The 25674-nt window shown below is 35.9% G+C and overlaps 1 protein-coding gene across 1 annotated transcript in view; it reads right to left on the reverse strand.

Moving 5' to 3' along the window:
- PCLO (piccolo presynaptic cytomatrix protein) overlaps positions 1 to 25674 on the reverse strand; it is a 352993-nt gene that overhangs the window by 133810 nt on the left and 193509 nt on the right. The window contains exons 7-8 of the mRNA XM_031048314.2: positions 11172 to 13380; positions 5845 to 5993 (exon numbers count right to left, since the gene is read on the reverse strand). Coding sequence (XP_030904174.2) covers positions 5845 to 5993; positions 11172 to 13380 — 2358 coding nt within the window. The remainder of the gene's footprint in view (positions 1 to 5844; positions 5994 to 11171; positions 13381 to 25674) is intronic.

Raw genomic sequence — 25674 nt, forward strand, 5'->3', positions numbered from 1 at the left:
GCAGTTCATGCCAAGAGTTTATTACTACTATTTATATTTAAGTAGCACTTAAAGAGATTAAGCTCCTCCTGAACTAAGCACTTCAAACCCAGTTTTTGCCCTGGAGTGTTTATGATGCTAGTGGATAGCACACAGAAGTGATGGAAAGGGAAGGAGGGAAGTCAAGTGACTCGTTTAGCTTAATCCTACAGTGAGCAGAAGAGTTTATACATCTATTGTGGTAATTCATCTTCTTATTCAATGGATGACATTGTATCTAGAAGGCTGAAATCCTTGCGTAACACACAGAGAGCAGTATTGACTGTAATTAATCTTAGACATTAAAGAGATCATGGATTTGATAGTGGATGTGTACTCCAGAATAAATCAGAACATGAGATAAGGCAGACTTCAGGAGTTATCACTGAATTTTGCCAGAACACTGGGTCAAATATTGCCAGAAGGGTATGAAGTGCCATGAGACTTCCACGCTTATTAATGCATACGGACACTGTCATGTTTCTAATGACATTATCAGAAACTCAGCGAGTATAATTTAACAACAAAAATAATGTATTTGTCACATGTAGCTCACACACAATTGTAAAATATCTGGAAGAATACATCAAATTTTATTTTTAATTAAATAAAAAGAAATACAAAATTATGTAACTGAAGAGAAGCACATGAACACATTTGAATAGATCCTTAGCTCAGATCTGTTTTGGTGAGAGCAGTTCAATTTAACTGAAGAACGCTGCAGGTCATAAACTTCACATTGTTTTTAATTGCTGTATCTCATCTGTATTTAGCAAGATTTGGTTTTGGCATAAGTAATAATCCGAGAATATTCAACGCTATATTGTACATGATTGCTGACAAATATTTCAGAAAATATAGACTGTCTCCTACTTTAGTCTATTATTTCCTCATTACTTTAACTTCCATAATTTTATGGTAAGTCTAAATCTTGGTGATTAGGATAGGTATGAATAAAAGCATTAAAATTTATTAGTATTCAGGGTAGCATTCTATTTTTTGTTGTTAGTGGGAATCAGTACTTAAACTGAACATTTCATAAGGTGTTTACCTTCAGGATGCTATGTGTCTAAAAGTGGCAGAAAAAATGGAAAAAACATGGTTGCTGTAAACAGATAATGCAAAGAAGAATAGTTACCTTTTTTTCTGGATAGTTTAGTAGTTTGAAAACCTTTAGAACTAAAAATATTTTGTGTTTCCAATTGTTCACATTTACCTTTCACTAAAGCTGATTTCTCCTGGATATTTGCCAAGAGGCCCTTCTATCTTATTATTCAGCTGGTTACTCAATAGGCCTTTGGCAGTTTCATCCCAGTGAGTTAAAGGAGTATAAATTTTTTCCTCCAGGAATTTAAACTCTGGTCATGTGTTTCATGTTATGAGTTAGCTCAAAGCCCCTCCAAAAGTTGGAATGAAGGGCAAATAAATGTGCTGAGGTTTTCTAACACTGTTACAGAAAAACAGTTTAAACTTGCACTTTAGTTTCTCTTCATTGTCTTTACATATTTTGTCTGAAAAGGAAACTCTGTGGAAGACTCATATAAGGAAACCTTATAAGGTAAGGAGGACAATTAAGAAGAATAAATTTCTTTAGTCCTGTATTTAAGAAATAATGCATAAAGAGCATTTTAGTATTCTGGGGAAAGTCTACAGTAACAACTATAACATATTAAATGGTCTTTGGATCAGGTCATCAAAGCCACTGTAATTTCTGGTTTTAAACGGTGCTGCACCTCCTCTTCCATCAACATATTATACAGGGCCTGATAAGGTAAATCTCAGCAGCTGCTCCTGGTTGTAGTCCTTTAGGAAATACAGTCCTCAAGGGAAAATTTACCTGAGTTAGGTATCCAGGAGCAAGATGTCAAGATGATGGGTTACACATTACTTATTTAATTTCTGAGCATCACAGGTACTTGTATGAGAGTACAAGACCTGTGGAAGAGGGCACCAAGAATTTCCATAGCTAAGTTAATCTTGCCCCTTTGAATCACTCCATCATCTCCTCTGTGCAGAGCATGAATGTCAAGTTCTCTAGGAATCCTAAAGGTAGAAAGTTATCTTACCTGACAGATCCCTGACGAGTCAGACATTTTGAAAAAGCATTAAAGAAAAGCTTAACAAATACAATGTTCCTGCTCATTAATCAGTTTCACAGTGGCCTTTGCTTCTGCAATTTGGTTAGTACAGAACTCTTGACTTTTGATTTAGAAGTCATTCTGGTATGCAGTGAGAACAACATTACTGAGTGACAAAGTATGAGAAATGGCCTACTAAATTCTGTCTTGAATTACAGTGAGGGGGCGTCTAATCTTATCAGATAAGGTATTTTATAATTTATACTAAATTTGGAAATGTCCTATTTCTCATCATATTTCTACAGAATCTGAATCAGAAGATGCCTTCTCCCACCAAGCTCAAAGAGAGAAACCAGTATACTACAAATAGGAATGAAATCTCCTTGGTAGCTGGAATGCAGTCAAAACTAAGAGGGATGGATTTAAAGAATGTGAAACAAAAGTTTGCAGGTAGCCTTCTGGCTCTCTATCCTAAACAGTGTTTTCTCACTTTAGCCCCATTGCTCACCTCATGATCCATTTTTTCATAATCTTTTATATTGAAGTGCCCTCAGAAAGGCACGGATTAAATTTCAAGGGAATGATACTGACCCATGAACCAAAACAAGCATTTATTTTTGAAGGCCTTTAGAAATAGGGATTAACATTCAAAAGGTTGCATCTTTAGAGCTATTGCCTTCTTTTTGTTATTAGGAAACTGTTGCCAAAGTGAACTGTTGACAATACAATGGTATTATGATGAGTCTGGGGTTTTATTATTCATTAAAAAGACCCACTTGTGATCACTGGAAGTTCTGTATTTAAACCCCCTCACAGTGAAGCTACTTATCTCCTGTTAATATACTCTCACTGTCCATCTCCTTGCAATGATGTCTTACTCCCCTGGCACCTCCTCCTACTGCTCCTTCCAACCTGTTAGAAACAGTCAGTTTAGTTCAAGATATAAAATGATTTTCACAGAAGATAAAAAAAAACAAAAAGCTTTTCTGATTGGAGATCTAAAAAAGGTGCTGGTCAACTGGCAGTGACTAAGCAAACTGTTGAGGTCAACAGGGAATCAGTGATAAATCTGCAATAGATTACATATTGATTAGGTTTAAACCATATTTAACCTCCTTAGGCAAGCAGTTCAGTATTGCTATATTGGGAAACAGCTATTAAGATACTAAACTGCACTGCAATTTAATGTGATTTAAGAATACTGTGTAGCTCCACAAAAGTTGCTATAGAAACAAATATATTTTAATATGGATAATACAGTATGTGCACATAATCCATTAGGTTATATAAAACCTGGAAGTTCAGGCTTGTCTCTCCATTGCATTCTTGCTCCAAAAGTACAGGGCTGTGCTTTATTTATTACCTGTAGTTGTACAAGCTCTCTGGGATAAGCAGTTCTGATTTCATGTAGTAAGAAAATTGATATACCACACATGTAAAACAAAACCTTCTGGAATACAAATGTCTTAGTGGTTAGCAAAATACATTTTTTACAAATGATAAAATACAAATGGCAAATTTACAGCCAGTAAACATGTTTCCATGTTTGGAAACATGGATCTATACATTAGAAGCAGATTAGTACTACTGATGCAAATACTTCCTTTTGTGACTGGTTTATGCTTAGTATGGGATATTAGAGGAGTAGCAATGGCTTAATTGTTATGCTACCTAGGAAACTGTCCTCCTAACTGATTTCAGGAAAGTCTCTTGACAGAGAAAGCTCTGGAATAAGGTGGACCTGCTCAGATGGTCTGGATGTAGAATCCAGCCACTACATTATACTTGGACACCACAGTTCTCTGCAGAACTGAGTTGTGGATACAGGCAGAAGACACGGGACAGTGGATTCAGTAACTTTTATGTTACAGAAGAGGCAGGGTTGAAAAAGCCTTCAAGAAGAGTTTACCTCAGCACACTCATTGGCCTGAAAATAGTTTTTCTTGAGAGCTTTAACATGAGTGGTAAAAAATAGAGACATTAATATTGATTTACTTGCTTCTATTGCTAAGTGTTTTACTTTCAGTATTTAGTATGGAGCTAATGAAACTTTCTGAAACAGCCCTGATCCTTTTTTCTTTCTCTTGTCTTAAAGTAATTCAGTTTCTGGATCCATCTGGTAATAGTTGGGTTTATTTTTTTAAGTTATCTCAAAAATATGTTTACTGAAGGTATTTAATATACACAAGCTCTGAATAACATTTTGACAAAGCAGGTGATGCAGAGTTGGTGAGATCTGGCATTTCTCCCTTCTGCAGACACGTTATACCAGTGGTTGAATGACAGTAGCTAACCTGGATGGAAACAGATGAGGATGGAACTGTTGTAAAACTTCTCCTTCCACAATAATTTTCTTCTGTAGAGACTTTACATGGTACTACACAGAATTAGTTACTGCTTCCCAGGCAAAAAGCTCTGAAGCTGTGACAGTTACATAAGTTTTACCAAGCCCCCCCATATCACAGAGCTCAGGATAACAGCAACCATTTTGGGGAAAAAAAAAAAAAAGATTTTCAAGGGAAATTTTTAATTTTACCCCATGACACTGCAGTGGCCAAATATGTGTATGGTCAGAATAATGCAAGTTTCTTATCAGGATTTAAGTGCTCAGATAAACAGCTTTTATCTATTGCCAGTGACATTAAAAGCTGTGAAGACTCTAAAATGATCTTTATCCTTCAATAATATTGTTTTATAGAGGGAATTATTTGAATAGATACTTGTAAAATTTGTAAAACCCTCTTTCTTAACAAGAAATAGACTCAGTGCAGCCTAGGCTGTGCAAATCTCTATATAATGCTAAACTGGAGATAGGAAAAGAGGGGAAAACAAAAACAAATGACATCTTGTATTGCAAGATATTTGAGTGTTTACTTCATAAAATCCACATCCTTACTTCATAAAACCTACATTCTATTGCCAAATGTCATTAAAAATTCTCACTAGCAAAAAAGTTTTAAGGTGGCATGACAACATGATATTCCTGTTTCTATGTTATCTGAGGAATTAACACAAGCAATATAAGCTATTAAGTACCGCAAAGAGGCTATGTAATACCTTCTCTTGTATCCATTGCATTTCATGGAAAAGAGAGTGTAAAATGATAACTGCAACAATCAAGTGAAGACCTTAAAGATCTGAAATATATAAGCTTCATTAAAACAAAGAGGATATGTCATGGTATGCTAAAGTGACTTAGACTTCAAAGTCAGCAATCTTGAAAAGAATAATATGGTATTTTTGGTTCTTACTGTAATAAATGAAACATTCTAATTATTAGATTGATAAAGTCCTGTTGATTTATTCAATAACAGATCAGAGAATGCTGGGATTATAGTGATCATCTAAAAGTGGGAATGAGTGTCAGCAAGATAAAACAACCCTTTTCCTTAAACTACTAAAAGAAGTGTTTGAATTTGGATGGGATAAAGCTGATAAGGTAAAATGGGACTGTTACACTGTTTTGTTTTTTTTTTTTTTTTAATAGGAATACTGAATGTATAGATAGTTCTGGTTAGCAGATTTACTGTTTTCAGTTATGTTTCAAAAATCAAAGGACAACCTGCAAAATTAATACTGAATTGTAGGCAAATTGTAGACTCTAATTTTACAATCAAGTACTGATGACATATACAGTTCAACAGCACTTCAGTTGAATGCAGGTGGAATTTGATTAAAACTGTAGTCCCTACACTTGTATAGCATGATTAAATTGTCAAACTTTCATAAAAGAAAAGGCACGGCTTACTTGACAGCTTATTTGATCTTGGTGTTGACTTGGTGGTCGAGAGTGGGACAACTTCTCTGGTAGCCTTCTGTCAAGGGGATGTCCATTCTCCAAACGAGACTCCCTGGGCTTGTCAAACCAATCTGTTTCTTCACGACGGAGATGATAGGCTTTGAAAACCAAGGACATGTCAAATGTTCTGATCCAGCGGTGGGCATAGGCAATAATGTTCATTGTGCATAGCAAACATGCATAGTGGTCACCAATTGGCCATGCAGCTAAAGCAAAGTTACAGGTGAGACTTGAGACATTGAACTCAGGCATAATTTAGGTGTAAGTGATATAGCAAAGTGAGAAGGTTCTGTTTCTGTCAAAACCCTGGTATTAAATACCAGAAGAAACCCACTGATCAGTGCTATAGCCTTTTCCTTCCTTCTGGCAACTGATTGACACACTGCAGATTTCACACATCTCTAAAATGTTTGATGAAAGAAATGAGTCAAATTTGTTACTTTGCAGTAAGCTGAGGGAAAAAAAAAATCAAACCAACCCCAAAAAACCCACAAAATCCTAAACCAGCCCTCAAAACCAATCTCCGTTAATTTCCAAACTTCTGAACATTGTTAAAAATATTTTGGAAATAATCTAGAGCTACTTATAAGAAAATAGAGAGTCCTTTATAAAATCAGTATTGTCCCAAAACAAAGAAGATATGAAGAAATCTATACTCTTTATAATTCTACGCAGAAATATTGCAAGTGTTCTTATTTTTAATTCCATCCCCCGATATTGCAGTATGAACCTTTATGTGTGGAAAGTTAGCCAGAATGTTCTTTCTGCAATGATTCTGTAAAACTAATGTACTTATACTTGGAACAGATTTAAACTGTATAAAACCTACTGTGCTAGACACACTTTTGTGTGTAATACCATTTCATTGAAATCTCTTTTGCAAATACACATACTTATGCCTACTACTGATTGGGTGAATTGACAGGTTTCACTCCATTTGTATCAGAATCAGCTTCTAGGTGTTTAATATTTCCAATATACAACATACAGATTTTTATCTATGTTGGTCACCGGTGACAAAACAACGTGTCTTTAATTAGACTGTGATGAAAGTTTTAATTTTATGCTTTAATAAGCAAGATAAATTTTGAATTCAGAGAAAGACAATATTTGTTTCATCAAAACCACCAAAAATTGCAAACCTTAAATAAGGTCAGTTGTTGCTATAGTAGCGAGTGAACACAACTGTTCAATGACACAGAATTTAAAATGAAAAACGGTGCTGTGCATTATCTTCTGTATTTAGTTGTTAAAGTAAACATAATCTAAATGGTTTTATAAATAATCAGAAAATTTTTAACAAGAGAAAAATAAAAAGTTCTGGGTTTTCATTACTATTTAATTAAATTTCCCCAAAAAAGGATCAATATATATGCATAGTTTTTGATAAATCATATTTTGCATGTGTTTAAAACAACATTCTGTATTATATTAGGCCTTTGGACAGTTCTTAATCTTGGTTCAGATATTATACAGTCTCTTCCTTCTTTATTGTGCATAAATTCAATGTAATACAAAATGATTTGAAAATATTACTTAGATCAGCATACATGAATAAAATAGAAATGCTATTAAAGGTTGATGTTTGTCTGGCTAGTTATTAATTGTTCTCAATAAACCATTATGATTTAATATGTAAATCCTTTATGCTTTATGCATTTATACCAATCGACTAGTGCCTGTGAGTAGTAGGCTGGTTCATAACTCATCCTCACATAACTTCTTACTGAGGCTTACATGAAGAACCTAATGCATTTTCCTGATCCCAAATACTAATGTTGACTATCACAATCTGTGTCATTAGCTGAGCTGTCATTTCCTTCTGGTTCAGTTAAAGTGACTTTTGCTGAATTTCTTCTTGAAAAGCTAGCACATATAGAATCTCATGTTACACTTCAGACCACCTTTATCAAACTTCTTTATCAAACTGTGATGAATGGGCGTATTTTATATGAAATATGTATTTTTATTATTTTATATAAACACACACCACACTCACATATCCACACACACAGAATTGGTTTTGGCTTGATTCATTGGGATTTGTTTCAGCTGGAAACCTGAGAACAGCCAAGATGAATCACTGACAGTCTTGGAGGATACATCCTTTTTTCTGAGACTAACAATATGCAGACAGATGGTTCCACCTGTAAAAAACTATTGCTGGAATCAATAAGGTCCCCTGCTCTTAATCACACACAGTTTAACAAGGTGAGATTGAATTCCGGGCTGTGGAGCCCAAGAAACTTGATCAGAGAACTCATAGTGATCACTCTAAATCCCACAGATGAAAAATTACAAGGTGTCAGTTGTGTTGATGACTTGATGTCTTCATATCTCAATTTTAAACTTCTAAATTTAGAAGAATTGTTTAAGTAGAATTGACAATTTAGCATATAAAAGAAAAAATAATCCTTTAGGTGAAAAAGGGTACATTTGATACATTTCAAATCTTCTCAGCTAACCAGCAGCGAGTACTAGCTTCAGCATACTTGAAAATTATTATTCAATCCCATATGAGTATTTTGTGGAAACTGTTAATTTTTTAACCAGCTATGGGGTTAATAAAGAGCTGTTTGATGGATCAGAGCTTCCATGGTATTAGGAACCCTGAGAAAACACTGTATGTTTCAAAACTCAAAATGCTAGCTCTTTTCAATGGGAAGCTTTGGATGTTGTGCTTCTTTGACACTAAAAATGTTTTTTTAACCTGCTGAAGTCTGCAATCCTATTGTAAGTAGTACTTAGGTGCTGAAGCATGGTTTTAAGATTTGTTGTGGTATGCAAGTGTGCCTAGTGAAAATCAGCAGTTTTGGTCTCAAAGCCCTAAGTTTCTACTGTCTTCTTGTATTTATTATGGAAAGTGACTATAAAACCTGAGCAGAAAGTCAAGCATATCTCTCAATTTGAAGAAAAACAATTTAAATTTAACATCTTGGCTCACATTAGTTTTTAAAGGCTCTAAAGATGAAAATTCGAGCTTTAGCACAAGAAGAGGTTTCCTAAGGTAGCACTTAAGACTGATTTCTTTTAATAAGATCTCAACACCATGAAGAGCTTTCCACTGTCAGGACTAAGAGCAAAGTACTGTACAGAGAAAAGAAGGTCATGTCCCTCTGAAGAACTGCAATTGTTTCTTTGGAAGATTTTTTTATCTTACATCCAAATTATATGAATGTTTCTCGATTCAAGTTACTTGCTGTTATACAGAATATTTTAAAACAACGTTATGAAGTGTGTTGATTTCCCAAGACTTTACATAAAATGGAGCAAAAAACTTGGAACAAAAGCTTGACAGAAAGTAGAGAAATATTGTAAAAGTGGAAACCGTGCTATTCAGGGACATTTATTCTAATAATGAACATGTGAATTCAGTTAGAGTACTTCTAAGAGACTGCAACTAATCAGAGACTAATTTAAAACTAAAACATGTTCAACCTAAAATGTAAAATGTATTCCTTGTACAAATATGTAAAAAACATAATGTACTCTAGTACAGAAATAGAATTTGCTATGCCCTGTTTATCTGTGGCAGAATAGCACCAAATAGGTTGTTTTTTTTTTTTTTTTTTTTTTTTTTTTTTTTTTGTACAGTTTGGTTTTCCTTAAGTTTTCAGGAGAAAAAGTCCTGTGTCTCACAATGTGACCTAGGATGACAAGTATTGTTGAGACAAGGTAACACCTGCTTATTTAAGAAGGATATGAATTGTGGCTAATGGGGTTCCTCTCAACTGCCTTCAGCTTTAATTATAGGACTCTGTATGCTAACAATTAGTAAATTAATAGTAAATTAGTAATAGTAAATTACTAAAATACTAAAAAATACTAAAAATAGTAAAAAAGAATAGTAAAAACACTTAAGCTTCTGATAAAAAGCTGATGATTGTAAATCTTCCCTGAAACGCAGACTTCATGACAGGGTTGTAAATATCTAAGCAATAAGAAAAGAAACTTACAGAACAAAACTCTTCAATATGTTGTAGTATCAAGGAAGGCAAATATATCCAGTTTTGTAATGCTTATGAAAAATTCTGCATATGTAAAAAAGCCATAATGCAAAAATGAACATGGAGGTTAATATAAACCTGAAAAATAAACCCTTCTACTTCATAATCATGCAATTGTGTCTTTTGAGACAATCATTGCCATTTACAGACAATATAGCACATGCAAAGTCGCTTTTATTGTGCAGTAATACACATAAGAAAAAGTTAAGGGAGTGCATACAATTTTGAACATCTTAATTTCATTTTCTTTCAAACTATCTTTATGATTTTTAAACAATTTAGAATAAATTAAATCTGAACTGACTCAAACAAAACTGACACATATTTTGCAGTTATTTAGTACTCAACATCAGCTTCAACATTCTGCAATACTTTCTCAAAAGAAACATTTTTAATTGCATTTATAATACATCAGAAAGATCCCTTTCATAAACCTAAGTGAGATAAACTCTTGTGCTTATTTGGCAGACATGTTGTATGGGGTGCATATAAAACCAGCTGTGCTGCATAATCCATCATTAGAAGTAAAATATTTTATGCAAGTTTATTGAAGGATGAGATTGTCTTGCACCATCCAAAGAACAAGTTATCTTACATCATCACAATTCGGAATGCACAGAAGTTCACGTGACTGGATGCTTTCAACAAACCATACTTGGAATGTAATTTTGCTATCACGTTAAGCTCCATATGGTTCTAACATACAATATGTACTTAATGAACATACTATTTCTATATAAACATACATCTAACGTGATGCATCGGGAGATGGAATTATCAGTTCTTGAATTCTATTATGAAATTTCATGCAAATAAAATTTCTAGAGCTTTCTAGAGATTTGGGAGATTATTTCCAAATCTCAACAAAAAATATTGCAAATAAGTTCAATGATCCACAGTCACAGGAAAAGGCTCCACAGAAAGACTGACAGTAGGGTCTGCATTGTACATGGAAATTTCTACACAACATTCTTAGAAAAGTAGACATCAACAAGTGAAAAGGAAAATCCACAAGCAAACCAAAAAGTAAGCAAATCAACAGCAATATAGTAAGCATGCTAGAATAGCTTAATGACATCCAGAAACTGATGTAAAATAAAAAATATCAAGTAAACAAGACAAATCAAGAACCAAAATATAGATACACAGAAGATGCACCAAGGAACAGAAAGAAGAATGAGTCTTTGAAGTGTAACAAAAATTAGACACATGCATAGAAATGAGGATTTGCGTTATGATAGTAAGATACCAGTCCAAGGCCTAATTTACCTTCACTGTCTGACATTGCATGCTGGAAGTCATCCATGATGAAGGCTATATCTCGATCATAGCCTCGAGTCCGTGACTCCTCCCTCATATGTTGCTGGACCTCAGGTAATGAATGGCTCGATCCAAATTGGTCCCTGGTATCTGCAGAAATTGGTGGCAAGGGTCCAGCTGCTGCTCTTGCCATGCCCATTGGCTGGCCAACAGGACTTAGTGGGCTCTCTTCCTCTGAGTTCTGCGCTACTATAGGGATCCTTCCCCTGCTTTGGCTAATAGGTAGACTTGTGGGTTTAGTTCTTCCAGAAGGTGCAGCATGGCTAAAGGAAACATCTAAGGGTTCAGCTTCCTGGGCTTTCAGTCTTAAAGAAGAACTGGAAGAATCCCTTTTCAATGATAAATCAAGCCCATACACTGAGGATGGTCTAGATGAGGGCCTAGATCTACTACCACTGCTATAAGACTTGTCTGAATCATCTTGTAATGTGGACCTCATTGTTGGACCTAGCGCAGTCCCAAGTCCTGCTCCAATGGATGAAGTCAGTGCTGGCCCCATGTATTTCTGTTGGTCAGTGATGTTTTTTCTAAGGCCAAAAGTGATATCATCCTGAAGAAGCCTTGCCCTAGTTGTAATTCCCCCAAGTGTTGAAGTGCTAGAAGTCATATAGCTTGAATAGTCAGGCTCAAGGTCTCTGCTTTCTTGGATAGGTGAAAACTTTGTTAGTTTGGGGTCTATCAAAGCTTTCTTGTGTTTTGACTGCTTCTGGTAAAGTAGGGCTGCTGGGAGCTGCTTAGCAGCCTGTTTCTCAAGAGTAAGCCTACCTATGCTGTATTTCTCAGATTTTGGAAAATGCCTGTAGCTGCCCTCTGCATGGTAATACTGTGACAGGCCAGCCAGATGATCAAGACTTTCTGCACCTCTACGGAACTCTTGTTTTATCTGGTGTTTCAGAAGTTTGAGCTCATAAGGGTCCTCCATTGGATCTTCATCAGCTTTAACATAGGAATGTAACCTAGAAGAAGTCTGCAGTGGTGCTAGGAAGTCTGACACTTCTTGTGCTCTCCTGGCCTCAGTTGTGCGAAGTAGTCTATCTGTTTTGGTCAGATCTTTCTCATGAAGGGTAAAACTGGAACCAAGTCCTCCTGTTCCTTTAGTAAGTTCTCCTATATCATCAATTAGCACATAATTTCGGGGCGTATGGTGGTGGTCTATATCTGCATAGAATGAATCTGCAGATATGCTTGATATAGGGCTGCTTGCTATGCTGTTTCTCTCATCTAGCCCTATCCTTAAGTCCAAGGTAGAGTATTTACTGCCCAGCTGGGAAACTGCATAATTATTGTCAGTTGAAACTGGTGCTATCATGAGAGGCTGATTTCGAATTACATCATAGTTTGTTGTTATCTTAGGCTCCAAATACAATGTAGTTTGTCTTGGCTTTGGCTGTATCACCATCATCTGTGATGGGAGTTGATATGATGGCTGTTGTGATGGTGGAGGTTGGGCCTGTGGAGTATACGACAAAGCGGCTCCTGTTTGGAAAGCTGTCTGGGACTGATAGGGTGAAACCTGCTGGTGATATAAAGGCTGCTGTTGTTGGTAATGTGATTGCTGTGTGAACTGAGTTGGTGCTTGAGTTGGCAGGGCAGGAGATGAATACTGATATTGAGCATATGGGCTTGTAGCAGGGGCAAACTGTGTTTCTGGCTGGGTTTGTGGTGGCATAAACTGGTTAAATTCTGTCTGGGGTGCAGTACGTGGTCTTTCCAAGCCATGCTGAGTTTCTATTCTAGTTGACCTAGTATTACTAACTTCACTGTCTGACATATAATCACGTTCTTCTGCTACTCCTTGGAGATAGGCACGCTCTCTCTTTTCTCTTTCTTTTAGTAAGGCTTCTTTTCTCCTATTAATACCCATTTCCAAGTATCTCAGCTTGGCATCTATTTCTTTTTCCTCCTCATCTAGCTCTGCTTGCTTTTTCCTAAGCTTGGCTGATTCACGTTCAACCAGATCCAATTCCCTGTCTATATCCTGAAGAATTTTGGCTCTGGCCATAGTGTTGGTCCTACAAATCCTTCTCCGTGAAACTGATCCCACAGAAGTATATGGCGACTGTGTTCCTGCTGTTGCTTCCTCTGGAGGTGGATTGGGCAGAGTCCTCTTCACCTTCTTTTGAGTGCCCGATGGAGTTATGCTTGAAGAACCTTTTGCCTGCAACAAATGAAACAAGACTGGATCACTATTCTGGAAGTTTGATGGCAAATTAAGAAGTGGTTTAATATTTTTGATTTTTATGGTGTGGCTTTATATCTTAACCATGAACTTTCTCTAATAGAGAGGAAAGCTTGTGTCATCAGTGAATACGAAGCAGAAAATGCCATGAAAAAAATGCCATCAACCTGCTAAAGGTCAGGAAGATATTCAGCCTAACAAAATAAGGGTGCCACACACTAAAATTTTGTTTAGCCTAAGATTGAAAAGTTTACTTTATATTCCTGAACCTGAATGGACCGCAATTAAAAAGCTTTTTATTTTCATATGCTTATAAATGAACATGTACAGTGCATGTTAGTGTGGAGAGGAATAAATATAGGCCTAAGCATCTTCCTTTTATATAAAATCTGATAGAAAAATATATGTAGAATTATAAATGTACATATATATATTCATATATAAATATGTGTACATTCTATACAATCAAATAGAAGTATCTGAGCCAGACACTGAGTGCATACTAAGCAGCTACAACTTGTACTGTAATCCAGACACCAAAGGAGAACTTTCTGGTGACAACACATCTGGCACAACAGGTAGTCCTGGGTCAATGCTGTAAATTTTGCCTCATCTCTGCTGCTACATATATATGTTTTCAGGGAAGATTCTTGGGCTTTACAAAAGTGCTATGCACTTCCTTGAGTTCACTGAAGACTTTCTTAACTGAAATTTGTTCTAGCTCCAATGCTACAGTTTAAAATTTAAAAAAAGTCAAGCAGCATAAAAATATAGGATACTAGTTCAGTCCAGATGTCCGGACTTCCCGACAGTTAATGTTGGAAGTGTGATTCATCCTGATCTAGGGGAAGTATTTACCTTAGGCTGATGACTCATTTTTTGGAAGTGCCTATCTCTCTCCATCAAGTAAACACTGCAACTGGTTAAATGCAATTTAAATTGCACCCTAATTTACAAGTGGTTTTGAGAAGTTTGTTTTTTTTTTTTTTTTAATATATTTAGGCCCACAAAGAAGGCAGGTACATTATCCAGTGGGATTTGAATGACTTTGAAATTGTATTCTACCATCCAAGTAGTTTCCTACAAATTTTGCCTTAGTAAAGGAAAAGAGACTGACCTATACACATACACTAAAAATAAATCACCTCAGCCGTCACGGAATGCAGCTGTATTAATAGCAAAATATAAAAACACTTTAGTACAGTTTAATAAGGAAAGTAAAAAGAGTATTAATCAATTGAAGTATTCTGCCTCTGCAGGCAAGGCCGGCACTTTAGCAAGCGTTAACTGTTATTAATCAAACATTCAATTTCTTCTGAAACAAATGTTACTTCACTTCGATAAAAAGTTAACAAGAATAATTTTAATTAGGAGTTTATAAATCACTATTTTCTCTGTTTATTCTCATGTGTCATCAAGAAATGGTGTAAGATTTTAGAAAGTGTTGACAACCCTCTTTTGCTACTCCTCTGTTGCCCAACCTTAGCAAATCACAATAATCAACACATCATTTGTCACAGATCTTTAGAGAAACATTCACTACCTTTTCAAGTGTCATTTAAGCTCTTTTCATCCTCTTCATCTAAATTCCATCAACTTTTGTACGTCTCATATTTCAATAAATGTAATTTAATTTCATTTTCAGCTTCCTGTGGCCATTTCCCAAACCCATGTTGTGCCAACAAATCAAAGAAACTAATTTTCTCTTGCTCAGTGTGTACTTATAATCAAAGACAAATTAATCATCTACAGTAGGTCTGGTTGACTATAAATTTATATTGTACATTTGTGCAATACCACTGCTATTTCCCCCTCCCAAGCTGAAAGAGCAATCACAGATGGTGAAGCAGTCACAGATGGTCACTGGTATCGGGGAACAGCTATTAATAACACACTCATTAAAAGGTCCATAATACATATGCAATTATTATTTTCAGGTGACAGTTAAGTTGCTGATGAATAAATCCCAGAATCAGCTTAGAATATATTTTATAAAAAAAAAAACAAAACAAAAAATCTTGGTTTTATATCTTTGTCTACATACAAAGAAACTCAGACTAATAGTACAGGAAGATGTACCACTTGCTTTTGAAAAAGTATTGATAGCCTCTAGTTCTTAGCTGCTATTCTCACAAAAGGCAAGTCTTAATTATTTTTACCTGATTTTATACTGGACTCAGAAAAAAATAAATGTATTTTAGTACTGCGATAATATATATGGGTTCTTTTCTTCTTCCTGGATATTCTCAGCATCAGTCATATTAGTGTGTTACCTGGGAATTGCTTTAGTAGCCTGAAGGGATTTGCAACTGCAGTATTTTGACAGGTAACTTTAGAATAGTTGTTAAATTCAGGGTTTGCACTTTGTTGCATTCGTTAATCAGCAAGGAAAAAAAAAAGACAAGCTACAGGTGATCTTCACCAAATTCTAATCTCTTTATGACAAAGAATTGGGAGTGGAAAAGAGTAATTGTGCTGCCTACCCTTATCCCATTATTTCTGCTCCCTGTAACCCATGTATACACATACTTTGGTTTTAAAGTATTCAAAGGAAAGATGGGGCAGAAACCTTTATGAGACTACTCTGAAGACAAAGAAACCTATCAAATAGAGGTAGGCGTTCTTAGGTTTTACAATTATTTGTCAAAGGTTATGTTGTATGTCAGGCAGGTGACTTTAGCAAGCTCCCTGTCTAGATAAGTCATTAAGTCTTCTACCCTATTTTATCACATTTTCCATCTTCTTCATTCTTACCCATTTGTTTCTAGCCTTCTACCCTCACTAATTTGTCAGTCATTCTGTGTTTAGCAAATGATTAGGCTAAATGCTGACTGCAAACCTCAAGAAGTAGTTTTTTTTTTCACACTTCTTGTTTCACCATGACCACCTTATAAATATTATTAGTTTATTTCTGAACCTTGCACATGGTGAGAATTCCACATGAGTCTGGGACATCCTTTCAGGATGGACATAATGGTAACAAAATCTACTTCTGAGGCAAAGCTGACTTTACTGAAATTAAGTCCAAAGCTTTTGCTGGAGATAAAGCTACAGATATGTTCTCCCCAACAATACAAACTAAAGAACTGAGGAAAAAAAACACAATTTCTTGATAATAAAGAGGAGAATAATGCACTCCTCAGTCTTGCAGTTCAGTGACAAGATAACATCACAGGGAGGAACAAAAAAAAAAACAAAACTGAGCTGAAGGTTGCATGCAAACAGATTCAGAAAAGAAACTTTCTTTTCTGCCTTGCCAATACATATTAGTCTTGATGTGCTTTATCTCCTGAGTTTTTATTTTTATAGGGCATCTGGAAAAAGGCTTGTGAACCCTGTTAAACTGTGTGGTGACTCTGGAACAATTCCTTTGAGATGATCATCCTATTCCTTGTGAATCTTTGTGAAAATATTTTTTTCTACCTATTTTTTTCTCTTCCAATTGCTCACAAGGCCAGCAAGACTGACCCACTACAAAAATCAGTCAAGCACTAGAAAATACTCATAACTTCACTGCTTTTACCTGTTTTAAGGAGATAGTTTACTTTGGAGGACTAAATGGCTCAGGAGATTTGTGATGAAGTTCTACCTCTAAACACTGTGTTTGATTCTAGTTACTCAACTTTTCTCCTCTTCTCAGATGCATTTGTTTTAATATGATATGATGCCGTTCTTGCATCCGTTCTTGCATCCTCCTCTCTCTGTTCATCTTGTCATGCTTGCATATTAGCTTCATTTGCTCAAAGAACTGGTTGTACAACTCATGTGCTACTTGCACATTTTTGGATTTTAGTAGCAAATATGTAACCCTCCTTACTAATTTTTCTTTCAACATTTTCTAATGTTGAAAGAGTTTCTAAAGTTTCTAAGCACAAACTTAAAACTCTTCTTCTGACCTCTTCAGAGCTGACAAAATAGACCTGTATCTATACATGTTTTTTGGTACGAGCAGGGGCAAATCCTGAAAAAAAGGTATACACTATGTATACATATATAGATATGAACAAACCAATTACAGTTGTAATGACAGCATCCTTATTGGGGTTTGCCACCACCTATCCATGTCATAGACACAGTGATGTCAGACTATGTACAGATTGTGATGCTGTGAAAAAACAAAGGTAAAGTGGGTCATAGCTGAAGCCAGTGCTCTGCCACAGTCCTCTGAAGATGCAAGGGCATGGTGGAAAGCCTACACTCTAGAGAAACAAAACCTTACCAGGGTAAGGTTTCCTGAAGCATCTTGCAACAAGACTTGCAACAGACTTGAAATGTCAGCAGAAAGTTAGTTGCACTTTGTACCAGAAATCAATGGAAGTAATATTTTCTGCCTTCAGACACAGATTGTGCCTTCAATATGCTTGGTCACCAAACTCATGACTAGCATGGGCTTGAGAGTTGCACACAGGTGTGTTAAATTACTGGCAATAAATTGTCTGCATATAGAAAAGATGTCAAGCAGTGGAGGGACAGAAATTATTCTCATATTCAGAAAACAGGTCACTTTATGTAGGGACCAATGCAGGTTATACTAAGGTAGCAATGGGGTTAAAGGTGAAGTCTGTGCTGCAGCTCTTTGTGTTCCAGCTCTCATACTTGAGGATTTGCCATCTATCAAAAAACTCTCCAAATGAAACCCTTCTAAACTACAAATCACACAGTAAAAAATGCAATTGCAGTGAAGCTATTTAGCTTATGAAGGTTTGGTATGTGTTACTTGGTATTACAGTATGTAATCATTAGAAACACATCAGTCAGAATAGTTAGAAAGTTTGGCAATTCATAGAATCATAGAATAGTTAGGGTTGGAAAGGACCTTAAGATCATCTAGTTCCAACCCCCCTGCCATGAGCAGGGACACCTCACATTAAATCATATTCATTATATTAAACAATTTACTTCAAATAATCTAAGAAAATCAGTTACCATTCATAAAGAGCTTTTTGGTAATTTAACAGTATGTTTAAAATTGCTTTTAAATGAAACTTAATTCCAAAAGATATTAACACACTAACATTAGATTACTTCATTGTAAGTATGGGATCCTTCTTGTAGGATGCAGATATATTGGACAATGTTTTGTAGCTTGTCTTGCGCAAAGCTTGGTCTGTGGACCATTCTAGACTTAATATCGATTATGTGGCAATCACTGATTAGACACGACCAGCTTTGTTAGCCCTTGGTAACAAACATTAGAGCAAGATAACTGAGAACTTCTCACCACTGGCTGACACATGGTCACTTTTATGGCACAGAGTGTAGTCTCAACTCAAAAGGTAAAAAGAAGCAGAAGAATTGTGCATGGCAAGGAACACATATTAAAACATGTATTTATAAAAGCTGATCTCTTCAGCAGTGCTGGGAATGGAGTAATACATGTTCTGAACAAATTCTAACCATCAGCAAAACCCTATCAGCCAACCTGTACTCCTTTGGCTTCTCTGCCAGTGCTGGCAAGGGGAGTAGAAGATTAATTTGATGAGCTGAATTTGGCCTTGTTTATGGGAGGGGAATACCCAGCTTTATGAGTAATATACTAGAGCTTTCTTTTAATGTAGCTCTTGTCAATTTCTTTTCTGAAAGAATTTTGCTCTAGGGACTGAGCAGTCAGGCAGAAAACTAGTTTCTAAATCATTACGCAGCAACCCTGAGATGCCACTCAGTCCAATTTTCTCTTTTATTCCTTCTTTTTTTTTTGTTGTTGCTCTTTTTTTCACTCCTTTGGAGTTAAATTTCTGTTCTGTTAAAAATAATACATTGTTTTAGAAATAGTCTATTCCAAAATGGCAATATTTTTCCAGATTTTTATTTCATTTTTGTCAGTCACTCATTCTTCAGTTGAGAACTTCTGTACTTTCCATCCTTTTTACCCCTTTCATTTTCTCTGTGAAATTGGTTGAAATTGCCATTTTCACTTCAAATGCAAGGGGAAAAGCACAGTGCTCTTCCCAACAGCTGACGTGACATGAGATAACAACTCCTTTCCTCAGTTACACACATAAAAGACCATATGCTTCTTTTGATCTCAAGAGTAGAAAGGAGAAGTTCGATTGAAATTTGATATGCAAAGCACAGACAGATGTGGACCTTACACAGTGATTTTCAAAGGAATCTAAACCTATGTTTCATCTGCTTTATGAGAGTAGGCATAATAGTTACCAGCATTTGCATAGGAGAGGCAGTTTTACATAGACTAACCAAATTGTGATTCATTTGGAACAGGACTGACAACTTTTGCCTATAAGGGAAATGGGGCATTTCCCTCCTCAATTTGTATTGATAAAGATTAGGAATAACAGTTTAAATCAGCAGAAATGCTTCAGTGGAAAATCAGCTTGTGAGAAGAATGAAATCCAGTGCTCTGAAACTTTGACTTTAAATAGTATACTGGAATTATTTACAAGCTCATGTTTTCATTTCCTCAGCTTCTATCTACAAACAATTTCTATACTGTTTTCTTTTTCTGCTCACTGGAGAAAGAGCAGTCTCTTTACCAACTTCCCTCAGTACAATTCACTACTGTTTGTCATTTTTTAACTTCCATAGCTCAAGCCTTATACAAAAGGAATACATTTCTGGTTAACACATACAGCAACATCATCTTCAAAATTCACCTGGAAACACAATTATTTTCTTTCTTAGTCTTAATTTGCCTCTGCTATTCTTTGCTGTTTTAATTTGTAATTATATCACTTGTCTTTTCAAAGTGTTGTGGGATACAAGTTTATCCAAGAGATTCACTGTTCAATTAATATTAAATGTCTAGAGAATCACACATATCTCAGCTGCTCTAGCATGGGGAAAAGACCTCTGGCAGATTGATTCAGATGATGGGCTAACAGAAAGAGTTAAACTCTCAGAGTTGAGCACTGCTTCTGCATTGAAATCTCTGTATGAAATGGGCTTAATATTTTTTCCCACTACTCAATCTAAAAGAAAAAAAAAGAATAGGAAAAAAAAGAAAAAGGAAAGGGGAAAGGAAAGGATAACAGAAAAATGCTCTCCTCAAACCAGAAGATTATGGTCAGAATTTCTTTCCTGAATGACAAATAGATTTCATACCATGTTATAAACATCTTGAAAACACTGCAGGAAATATATAGCTGCTGTTAGGCAATATCTACTGATGCTTACTAAATGTCTTTGTATGTTTTGTACTAAAATAGGTTAACACTTCTTAAGCATTTTGTCTATAAATCTCTATTAAAAACTATCAAGGGAGTTCACAGAAAGAAAATAGCATTCTACTGCTGCTAAAATACTGTGGGTTTAGTCCAAGTCCAGTTAGCACTCTGAGTGCTGCAGTACTTAGTCCTACTCCAGGACAGAAACCTGAATCTACTAAGGAATTCAGAAGAAATACTTTTGTTTGTGAATTAAAATCTTTCCCTACTTGTAAATTTTAAGAAAGTAGTCCTATTTTCGTTTAAAAGACAAAAGAATCCAAATGAATGGATTTATCTAGATGGTACCTTCCTCATGATTCATGAAAGTTTCTTAAGAGGAGTATTCTGAAACATGTTCTGCTTTGACAATCCACAAGATTATGAAATAAATGACAAAACAGAGGATGAGGTATATGGAACTACATATTGCATAACAGTAAGATGGAAAAGAGGAATATTCAATATCTGAAGAAACACTGTCAAAGCTAGAATTGCTTAAAAAGATAAAGATGAAGCCTGTAGATTCATTGTGACTGTTTTATACTGTAACACAGCATACCACACTGTAACAGAATTAATGTTTCTTAACCACTTATTACTTCTTTTTTCCCCCCATATTGTTTCACTAACAATTTACATAAATACAGAACTGTGGATAGTCAGAATTTCACAGCCTAACCTGTGGAAAGTTATAAAATGTTCTGTGAAGCAGATGGACCACTTGGTGACTGTGCTAGGTTAAAACACAAATACTGTCTGCCCACAGTGCCCCCTGTCTCCAGCACAGCCTGGTTTTGGATTAACTAATGACACTAGACTGTGCCTCAGTAATATGTTCTGATACAGAGGTAATATGATTCTGCCATTGGTAATTCAAATCAGTTATATTAAAGGGTTTGGATTAACTAACTAATGACACTGGACTGTGCCTTAGTAGTATGTTCTGATACAGAGGCAATGTGACTCTGCCATTGGTAATTCAAATCACTTATATTAAAGGGTATTTTGCCAAAGTATTAATTGTTAGCTTCAGAATTAGCTGATCATGAAGCTGTTTGTGGCAATATGAAAAGACATCAGTCATCTTCACTTTGGAATGACAAAGTCCTTAGAATATATTTCTTACACATAATACAACATCCCCATCATGGGCTCATTCACTCAGTAATTTATAATATACTGTGTCTCATCATGCAACACCCAAATCATTATGTGTCATCCCCCTCAATCAGAATAAATAATTCTATTTGAAATTCAGATCCCATCTATGAAAAATTTTACTGGATTATAAAGTCTTTTCCCAGTCAATGAGAACATACTTTAAAATGTCTTCCTTTGCAATCTAACTGAGAATCCTGGCCAGAAAATGCTGGTGAGAAAAATTCAGAACAGTTTATACTTATCAGTAGGATATGCATATGCTGAATTAACACCATCTGTTTCCAACTGATAACAGACTACTTTGCAAACTTTTAGCCATAATAAAAAAAAAAAAGAAAAAGAAAACCAACACCAAAGCCACCTCTATAACTGAAAGCAAGGAAATATTAATCTTGTTTTACAGGAAAACAAACAAACAAAAAAGGTGTGAGAAAATCTTGGCTTTTTCTGCCTCTCCTTCACTACTGACTTCCTCCAAAGAATGGTAGCTGACAGCACTCCACATGCTGTGCCACAGCCCTTGTTTATTCACAAGAGTGAGGATTCATCTGCCCAAGCACAGACATGATGTACAGAGCTAATCTGAGCTAGTCCTCCAGACTACTGAAATGCAAGCAAGTGCCATTTTTCTTCAGCTCACTTTATCACACCTATTTCTCTTACTAACTGTAGAAACAGCCACATGTAACACATGTCACCTGTAAATGTCTCAGGAAACAGGAGGTCAGTCCCACTCCTAGGAGCTGCAGCAGTTCGAATTTCTGCTTCTGGCTCCTCGTGTAGGATCTGTTCTCTAACAGAGTTTTAATCCTTTTCTCTCTGCAGTTCCGCAGAAATTACACCTCTCCTCAGCAATCAAAGGCTTTAGGTTTGGCTCAGTTTGACCATGCAGGCAGTATTTACTTTATTCTGTGTTCATGATGCTTTGCTTCCCTGGTTTAAGATTAAAGATGGCAGAGTGAACAGAGCCCTAGATTAATCACCTACCCTAAAATGTGGTTTGTGCTAGGGAACAATGGGCTGTAACTCCTGGTGTAAGACATGAATTAGACAAACTCACTGTTTACCTGCTTAATTCAGGCCTTTCTATACACACCACAGCTGAACCTCCTGTTTAGCCTGAGCAGGGCTTCTGCTTAGGCCTGACTTCATTCATACTGTTGTGCACCTGAAGAACAATCTGCATCAAATATCCTTCCTCCTCTTTCCAAAAGTGCCTTTATGCACTTATGCCAATGCAACACATTCTACTGTAGAAAAACATATTTGCTTTTTCAGTTATGTCAGGCTTTTCAAGTTCTGTAATGACTAATAGGGCTTCACGGTGACTACACAGTTGTCCAAATCCCAGCATTATGCGCTATTAGAATAGGGGGGAAAAGGCAGAATAGAAACAAAAGGTTTATGAAACTCCCTTTGGTTGCTGACACCTGGCTTGCAGGCTTCACTCCATTTCAACAACTTACCCACCTTCTGGTCCACAGAAATCCTGCATCATTCCCTCAGCATCAACTGGACAAGTTGCTTTCTCCATCAGCTCAGGTTCTGAGTCCATTCCTCTTGCTTTCTACAGCTTCCCCATGTCTCCCTAAAACTTCCTTCTGCCAGAAACTTTATTTCCCCTATCCCTCTACCTCTCCTTTTCCAAAGCCTGAGAACTCCCCTAGAATACCCTCAGTTGCTCCCAGGACAGGAGCAATCTCACTCTCTCCAGAAACTTCCAACCAACCCAATCCTTTCTTTTTTTAAAGCAATGTAATTGAACCTGACAACAAACACAAAATAGAAGGACTGCCACAGATGGCTAAAGCTATGAAATGTGAAAACCACTCACAGTATGTCCAGATTTTTCATTATACTTTTGCTACAGTGAGAGAGTGTACTAGCTAGACCACACAAAACATCATATTCCTGCTCTTACTCTCATATAAATATGGCAACTTCCAGTTTGATATAAACCCATTTCCAAATCACCTAAGTTAAACAAAACCAAATAAATCCCTCTACCCACCCAACCACAACGCTTTCAAAGAGAGCATTAATACTCGAATGAAGGTGCTGTACTGATATAAAACAGAACTTCTCATGGAAGAAAAATAGCTTTCCTTGTGTTGTCTGTTTAAATTTATACATTTTTTTCTTTTCAAACAAAAAAGGTATCTTAAATGGCACGAAACCATTTATTCAAAGTTTACCAGTTTTTTTTTTTGTTGGTTTTTTTGGGGGTTTTTTTAATTGTTTTTCTTGTGTATTACACCAGATCTACTCTATGGAGCTGGGAAAGGCAAATGGCAATGTCTCATCATTAGAGAGTATTTAAAATTTGGCTGGACATCAGCACCAGCTGTTCAGAAAAGAAAACTAGTCAGGACACACAACTCAGTCTTGATTAGCTCAACTGGGAAAAAAAACAAACTGGGAGAAAGTCATGATATTTAGAACAGCCTCCATCTTTTCTAAGTATAAATGGATATAATTTTTATACCTGACTGTTTCAGCAATTATTAGCTAGCAATTTATATAACACTGAAACTGAGATTAATTTTCAAAAGAGGAGTTCAGAGTATTCCACTCCTGGATAGTTTCAATCAGATGACAGCCTTGCAGGCTATGTGATATTTAACACAACTATGTAGAGTTGAGGAAGAAGAAAGAAGTAACCTTTAATGAATTTTCTTCCTACTATTTTAATAGCAATTACACTATTTTAGAATCACGACCTTCCTCTTTCCATTTCTGCTTACTGTGACGAGCAGGACAGGAAGAGAGAAATTTGGCAACTTTTAAACGCTAATGAAGTTAAAAATAAAGAAAAGGCAGCAGAATAAAACCCCAGAAGTTAATGTGAAAGATGTGCCACTTGCATTTTCTAAACCTACACTTGTATTAAAAAAAATGTATAATGAAAATTCTTATGATTGACCTGGAATCAAATATATACTTTCACTAGAGATACAAAAGGAAAAAGGTTCTTCCACCCCACATTTTCAGAGCCCCTAACTGCCCTTTTTGCAAACCATTCTTTGTCCACCACTGCCATAGCTCAAAATAAATTTAAATAAAAAGTAGCTTTACTTGAAAACATACATATGGGCTATACCAATTACCCTAAGCAGGCAGTGCAAAGTGAGTTTTATGATAAAAACACAGGAAATAAACAGTAAAAGATGCTTAAAAGATGAATACACATTTGGGTTGGCTGAACAGTGATGGAGATTATATTGACTGAAGAATCACTGATGGCATTTCCCTCAGAATGCATCATCTATGAGCACTGTGTATTAGTGTGCAATTCCTTATCATGTTGTTTGAACATCAGTTTACACATAAACTAAGTACTGAAGTCATGATGAAAGATTTTTCTCTATCTGCTGTGCTCACTTTCTGGAAAACATTAAATGACTTTGTATCTGACCATAGGTAATACTTTTAACCTACAATGCTTTTCTACCACAGTTTCAAGTCCTTCTTATGGCATTTTACAACTTACATATTCATGAAATATAACTATAATGCGGTATTATAATAATAATTCAAGAGATATAAGATGGCAATGATTTAGAAAATGGAATACATATCCAATATATTTTAGTAACATAATCAAAGTAACATAAGAAGAACAAGTGGGTTTTTTTCTACTTTCAGAACAATTAAAATTCTGGATCAAGTCAGGAGGAACTCACTGGCACAAGGGTCTCCTCCAAAAACCAAACCTAGAGCAATTTGTAAGACTTAAAAAGAAGACTCTGAAGAGGAGTGAAATGTGATATTATTACTTTATAACTTGCTCATAGATCCAGATCAGAGCATAGGATCAGCCTATTACATTCAAGAGTAATTTCCTTAATGCCTACACTCATACAATGAAGCCCCCAACACCACACAGTCTTCCTACGCAGCTGTTCTGAAAGAACACTGGAAAAGCACTGCATCACTTATATATATA

The sequence above is a fragment of the Melopsittacus undulatus genome, chromosome 5 (assembly GCF_012275295.1).
Source record: "Melopsittacus undulatus isolate bMelUnd1 chromosome 5, bMelUnd1.mat.Z, whole genome shotgun sequence".
Classification (NCBI taxonomy): Eukaryota; Metazoa; Chordata; class Aves; order Psittaciformes; family Psittaculidae; genus Melopsittacus; species Melopsittacus undulatus.